The sequence below is a fragment of the Scylla paramamosain genome, chromosome 7 (genome assembly GCF_035594125.1).
Source record: "Scylla paramamosain isolate STU-SP2022 chromosome 7, ASM3559412v1, whole genome shotgun sequence".
In the NCBI taxonomy this organism is placed as follows: Eukaryota; Metazoa; Arthropoda; class Malacostraca; order Decapoda; family Portunidae; genus Scylla; species Scylla paramamosain.
In genome coordinates this window covers 27,083,363-27,090,615 of record NC_087157.1, presented here as the reverse complement: position 1 = coordinate 27,090,615, position 7,253 = coordinate 27,083,363, and the positions used below count along the sequence as shown (strand labels likewise).

Here is a 7,253-nt window from a genome sequence, read left to right as displayed (position 1 = left end):
TATTACCATATCTCCCGCACTCGTCCTCCTCACAAACCCTCTGCAGTAATAGTCACAGAGCCACACACGCCTCCTGGCCTGAGTATAGTGCAGTAATAAGGGGGAAATCCGGAAAGCGAAGAAGAACAACTACCACTCACCATGGCTTGCGGTCCTCTGTTGACACTCAAGACTCGTCCAACCCTCGACTTGATCCAGGTCAGTCGGTCTCATTATACCCTATTTCAGCTTATATCGCGTATTTATCATACATTTTAGGGTAAGAATATCTGTATTAATTAATGTTTTTTTAGTAGGTGGTTATTTCGAATGTTTGGGCTTTATTTTATAATATAGAGAGTTATCAAGAAGAAGAAGGAGAAAAATCTCGTTATATCCCTTTTTTCAGTCCATGCATGGTATTTGCCATTTATATTAAGGTTATAATATCTTTTCTTTTTTATCGTGTTTTGACTATGTGGTTATTTTGGGTATTTTGTCTTTGCTGTATTATATAGTCGATGTGTGATCATTGTCCTCTTTTTAAACTTTTTAATTAATTTTTGGGCATCATTATCAGTGAACCTATTTAGTGTAATGCTTATTTTCCTCATATGCTATTAATATACAGTACTCCATGCCTGTAGTATTGATATTAATGATACGAGGACAGCATCATTGTCATCATCGTTGTCACTTCCAACTGCATTGTAACCATTGGGCTACCAAATATTGGTGAGGCACTGTCTGCATATTCATGTTAATTACTGGGAGGGGTAGAAGGGAGAAGAGGCATGCTATCTATCAATCTATCTATCTGTATACCAGCCATTAGCTTTACACTTCTCACATCTAATCCAGTTACAGTAAAATCCCTCTTATCCGGCATCAACGGGACCGCCGACATGCCGGATACTTTAATATTGCCGGATACTTGAATAGAAGTGAAATTATGTCCACAATCACCACCTTACACTCACGCATCTTACCATAACAAAGATCAACTAATCTTAATCAGCAGCTGATCTGAGCAGCTGGTTAAGTAACTTTAGGCATGATGAAGATGTCAGGCGATAAACAGTGCACACGCAGGACTGAGTCACTGACTAAACACAGTGCAGTGGGCCACGGGTGGCGCGAAGCAGTGCGCTCTGGTGGCGAGGTGACAAAGTATGCCTCGCGCGGGAATTTTAATCGATTTTATGAGTACACATTGATTTTTTATTAATTTTAAGGCTCGGGGAAAAATGTGCCGGATACTTGAAGCTGCCGGATACTCGAATGCCGGATGAGAGGGATTTTACTGTACTATCTTACCACTACAGATTTTTTTTTCTTTCTTTCTTTCTTTCTGCCTTCATGTCCAAATAATCGTAACGTTCCATAACTCACCTTAACCAGCCAAACCTGCAGCCCAATTCCCCTCCACGCTCCTTCATTTCTCACTTGATTCGTGTTATTTCCCACAGTTATCCATCTTCATCTATATTATCTTCCAGCTGCCACATTAATCCTTCACCCCTATGCAATGCCTCGTAAGCATATCCTTTCATTCATTGGAAGTTATCTGCAACCAAAGACTGCTCCTGCTTCCTTACAACTTTCTTGTTTCATTCATGCTAGATTTCATCTCTCCATTCATTACTTAAGTTTAAAATGGCTTCTGGGCATTGGAATTGGTGTACCTTCTCATGCAGTTTCTCTTTCAGCACTACCCATGCTTCCATCATCAGTATTTCCAGTGCTATCACTTGCATCTAATAGCTGATTCAAATCCACTCTCTCATCATTCACCATATTCAAGCCTCTAGCTAACTTTCTTGTATTCACCTTCCTTACATCACCACCATCCATATAAACAGCCAAGGTTACAGACACATTGCTATTTCCCTATTCAAACAAAATAGTGGTCACTCTTGCTGCTTCTCACTTACACAAATGTTCTACTTTTTTCCATTCACTCTCTTTTTACATTCTACCATATAGCCCATAAATTCACTACATAGTACATAATCTTTCTGTGCCTATTCTAGCACATGATTTCTCTAAATCTATCAACACTCAAAAAACACACCATTTACTTTCCTTCAAATATATGTTGGGCACCTGTCTTATTGTAAACACATGATCAATCTAAGCATCTCCTCCCTTTCCTAGTGTTCCACTGCTCTTCCCAAATCTCTCCCTTTCTTGATTAACACTATCATTAACTTTACCTCCTAAAATGAAAAATCTTTCACTTCTGAGATTCATATTCATGATCTTATTCTGCTGATATGATTCTTTTGATCCTTGTTTTTTCTTCAGTTCTCACTATACACACACACATACACACACACACATGTACATTGTCAAATAATTCCTGTATTTCTTGACAACCCATCATCACCTGCTGTGGTTGCCTGTACTTGGGTCAAAAGTAAACTAACCACATTCAGGAAAAATAAATGTTTATTACCCTACATGATGGATATAATGATCCTGCCACTTTACTTTTGCTTAAATTATGTTTTCTTTGATTTCTCACACAAAAAAAATTTTACAAATTCACCCTTAAGTCACTATTTCTTTTTGAAAACAGCTCCATTGTATAGAAATCAAGATGTTTTCAGGAATAATTTTGAGATCATTCCATAGCTGGACATAATACTCCTAACCTTTGTGTAAATATTAACACATATTTTCATTTTTGTGTGGCTGTGATTTGCTTCATTCACTGGTTATCTTATACTTGAGAAAACATAAAAGTACTTGAGAGTGCATGAGCAAATGACACTTTTTTTTTGGGAGGGGGGCAATTTTGGATTTCAGTCCCTCCTATATTGCGAACATGCCACCAGTTGTCATCACCACTGAATAGCATCAGCACTAAACAAAATCTATACATCAAATTTACACTCAGATGTAAAACTATACAAGTACATATTACAGTGGCCTCCACTCATGATGAGAGCATAAAGACAGGACTTGCTACACTCACTGACACTATTGCATGATGCGTAGCAAGTCTTCACACAACTTCCTACCTAACTTATGCACAGCAAGGATGGGCAGGAGGAAGTGAAGCCAGGTAGCTATTGTTCCTTGTACTGATCCAATTGGATAATCAATCCACATGCGGATGCCACATAACCATAACAGGGTTCTAAAAGGGCAGCAACTGACTGCCTCAAAAAAGAACATCTAGGAAATATATTGAGATGATTATGCCCAGATAACAGGAATTAATGCCATGGTTATAATAGCAATGACTCTCAATGCTATTTGCTAGGCTTCACATCCACTTCATCACTGTTTTGAGTAATCCTCATAAACATCCCTTCACTGTTCCTCACCATGTCCTACATCAACTCCCAAGTGCTCAGGGCCTCAACAAGCCTTCCAGTGCTGTTTGCTGAGCCTTTCACACTCCTTCACTGCCTTTACTGAACCACACACACACACACACACACAGAGCCTCCCAGCTTCTAAACTTTGACATCCTCAGCCAGCTCAGCAAATGATATACAGTCCTCACCCATCATGCCAGAGAGGTCAGGGGTAGGCAAGAAGGCATGCATTCATCACCATGTCAGCATCACCCTCTCAAGAATGTATGTAAGCAAAGACAAAAGCAACATTTCTTTTCAGTTTTTCTCATGCAATGTTTTCTGTGGTTCAAGCATGTTTGTGTGTACTTGTGTGTATCTTTTGTTTCAATGTGGTCATTAGCAGGGCATGATTTCTCTGCACAAATATATATACTATATATATATATCAAGTAAAATGTACACTTGGATGTGTATGTGTATTTCTTGTCCTCATGAATATACAGCAAATGGTTTAAAAGGCTAAAAAAAATTACATAATTTTATTCAGTATGTAAAATGCAGGTTTTAATCTACATTAAGTATGTAAAGACAGAAACAGAGAGAGAGAGAGAGAGAGAGAGAGAGAGAGAGAGAGAGAGAGAGAGAGAGAGAGAGAGAGAGAGAGAGAGAGAGAGAGAGAGAGAGAGAGAGAGAGAGAGAGAGAGAGAGAGAGAGAGAGAGAGAGGAAAAAAAAAGGGGATAATTAAAAGAATCTGCCCTTGTCTGCACTCCAGAGCAACAACAGCGATCAAACAAACGATGATGGTTATGAAAGTCTGAATTGTACCTTGAGCTTCCACGGCATTCATTACATTGAGCCGAGACTACATGTATACACACACACACACACGCATGCATGCACGCACGCGCATACACGCATGAATCTTATATACGGTACATGCGTGCAGTGGCTGAAATGTACAAAATGGTAGGTTGATAAATGAGTTGTCTACTCCGTCATGCCTAAAGGAAATAGTCTGCTTGTGGCTTCTTGGCGGGGATCCCTCGGCTTTCCTGCGGCGCTGCCTCAAAGATGGTGAAGTCCCGCTTGAGGTTCTCATCAAGCTCCAAGATGGCTGCCACATTGCCACATCTGTTGTGTGCATGGGAGAGAGAGAGAATTGTTGTTACCAACTGGCAGGATCATAACACAAGGAGTACAGCAGAAGGAGGAGGAGGAGGAGGAGGAGGAGGAGGAGGAGGAGGAGGAGGAGGAGGAGGAGGAGGAGGAGAGGAGGAGGAGGAGACTATTAGCTCTGGTGAAGAAAGATCATGGCAACATTACAGAAAGGAACTTTGGGTCATGAGCAGCAAGGTTCATGGAGGCAAGAAGGTACTATGACCATACTGCCAAGATTAAGCTCAATTCCTGATTCTTCAAAACATCAAACTAAAAGAGAGAAAGGGACCTATGAAAAAACTGATGGAGTTATCTTTTCAATTAGAACCTGAACCAGAACACCACTTCTAGATTTAAACTGGTTCTTCTGAAAACTTACAAAACTTTATGGGAGAAACATATTATAAAGTATCTCTTCTACTCACTTCTTACAGCTCTACATCTATGTCTATCCAGGAACATGATTACAAATACAAATAAATGGAAAACAAACACCATTATAAAAAGATACAGAGGAAAATGACTCATGTGAAGGTGTTCCCAAGTCTTAAGATATGAAAGAAAACATCACCGTGTCATCCTGAAACACAAGAGAAGCCACACACCTATAGCAGTAGTTGGGTGCAGACCACACTGTGAGAACGGTGTTGTTAAAGTGCCACTTGTAGCCCTCCATGACCAGCTGGTGGGCCCGGCAGATCATGTCAATGCCGTTGGTGTCGTTGAACTGAGCCACTACATCGGAGCCAAAGAGGTAGCCAGCACCTCTGGGACTCACCCCCCATCCCTGAGTGTCTATGTGAGGGAAGACAGAGAAGGGAAAATATGGTCACTGAACTGTTGATTTCAGACTATTCTTTCTTCCTTAATCTTGGGATCTTGACATTAGAGGATCATACAGTTTAGCATAAATACCAACCTATGAAAATATACACCTGTCTGTGTGAGGGAAGAGAGAGAAGAGAACAAATAGTCAGTGAACTGTTGATTTGAAACTATTTTTCTTCCTAAATCTTAGGATCTTGAAACTAGAGAATCATAGTTTGTCATGATAAGCACTATGAAAATATAACTTGTCTTTCAAAACTACACTGACAATGTTAAAATATCACAGAATCACAAACAGCTCAGAATTTGATAGTCTGAGTTGGGTAGCTTGATTTTTGAGAGGTAACATAATACTACTTATACTTATACTTATTCACTCATACCTTAACATGGAACTGTATTATAAACTAACACTGTACTTAATCTTGACAAGCAGACTACACTGCCAATCCACACAGAAAACCAATGGAGCAAGGTTCACTAACAATTTAATATATAACCACATAAAAACAAATCAAACACCATTACATCTATATGCAAGAAAGAGACACACTAATCTAACCTTCTGGGTCAGACCACAGCAGGTCACACATAGGGCCATCATGTGGCACTTCTTGCTTCCGGTCTATAGTGCGGATCTGGTCTAGCGTCTGGATGCTTGGAGACAGGCCACCGTGCACACAAAATATCTGTTGGGTGAGATGGGCCATTATGGAGACTGAAGGACAAGTGGATTAAAGGGATAAGAACCTGGGGACTTCAATCTATCAACAACCACAAAACACATCGCTAACAAGATGGCTTTGACACCATTCTACACAGCAGTAGCAAATAATCATAAAAGAAAACAGCTGGAAAACACAATGAAATTTTTTTTTTATTATAGCAAGCCTAGAAAGCAGTGCCGTCAGCAAAAACTAGTACTTAGTGGCTGAAGACCTAGAGTCAAAACTCTCCTGACCTTTGAACGTGAAAATGTCTTAAAATTCTTCTAACTTCACATGATTATCAGGATTATCATCTGATGAATAACAAAGAACTAACAGATTATACACAGTAAAAAAATAAATAAATAAGAAAAAAAATAAATAAAATAAAATAAAATAAAAATAAAATAAAATAGATAATTGCAAACACATACTATCCTACCATATATTTTGGCATATAAGATGATACTAGAATCATCATAAATAAAAAAAAAAAAAAAAGGGGGGGAGGGTTGCCCTATACATCAGACAAAACAATGACCTTGAAAGGTATTCCCATTGTAAGTGCAAACAAAATTTAATGCAATATAACTACAACCCTCTGGCACTGTAAATGAATGGACAATCTAAGAGATGATGTAAATATCCCCCAGTTTTTCCCAAAGCTGAAGAAGTAGATATTTAAAGGTCTTAAAGGCATGGAACCCCAAGCTGACCAGTAAAGGAAAGCAAACTGGGGAGAAGATTAATCACTCCAGCTTGCAATGTTGTATAAGGATGAATTCCATATACTGAGGAAAAAAACTTCAAGAACATCAGTGTAACTAAAAGAAACATGATATATATGAGAAGATTACGGCCAACAGCCTGACACACGCAGACCGCAAAGGGAAGGGTTTGTTTATTAATTTTACACCATCTTTGTCCATCCATCCTTTTGTCATGAAAATGTACAAAAACACCTGGTAGGAATTTTATTTTGGGTTTAGTTTTGTGCTTGAAGATGATGGTACCTTATTGATGGCAATATATTCAAGGTATTTTATTCATTGTGCTGGTATATCACCATCTCATTTGTCAGGTGCTCACTGACCTAAACTTCAACACAGATGGTTTGATAGTTTGGGTGTTGTCTTGTACCACTGATATCAGCTAAAACCACTAAATTCAGAATGAAATTTGGGGATTGTTTTATCTGAAAGTTGCCTTATCCGCCAAAATACATGAAAAGTATACTGAAGGATTCCCAGTATTTTTGTTAAATTTTGA

At 38.9% G+C, this 7,253-nt stretch overlaps 2 protein-coding genes across 9 annotated transcripts in view; both read right to left on the bottom strand.

Moving 5' to 3' along the window:
- LOC135102281 (26S proteasome regulatory subunit 4) overlaps window positions 1–292 on the bottom strand; it is a 9,050-nt gene extending 8,758 nt beyond the window's left edge. The window contains exon 1 of one of the 2 annotated variants that reach the window (XM_064007271.1): window positions 141–292. In XM_064007271.1, coding sequence (XP_063863341.1) covers window positions 141–143 — 3 coding nt within the window. In that variant the 5' untranslated portion in view covers window positions 144–292. Of the gene's footprint in view, window positions 1–6 lie in introns of both variants that reach the window. The other variant, XM_064007272.1, reaches the window with a different exon arrangement.
- A 2,120-nt stretch (window positions 293–2,412) lies between these two features.
- LOC135102284 (serine/threonine-protein phosphatase 4 catalytic subunit) overlaps window positions 2,413–7,253 on the bottom strand; it is a 10,254-nt gene continuing 5,413 nt past the window's right edge. For all 7 annotated transcript variants that reach the window (XM_064007277.1, XM_064007278.1, XM_064007281.1 and 4 more), the window contains 3 exons: window positions 5,840–5,966; window positions 5,055–5,244; window positions 2,413–4,422 (listed from right to left, as the gene is read on the bottom strand). In XM_064007277.1, the coding sequence (XP_063863347.1) occupies window positions 4,293–4,422; window positions 5,055–5,244; window positions 5,840–5,966 (447 nt within the window). In that variant the 3' untranslated portion in view covers window positions 2,413–4,292. The remainder of the gene's footprint in view (window positions 4,423–5,054; window positions 5,245–5,839; window positions 5,967–7,253) is intronic.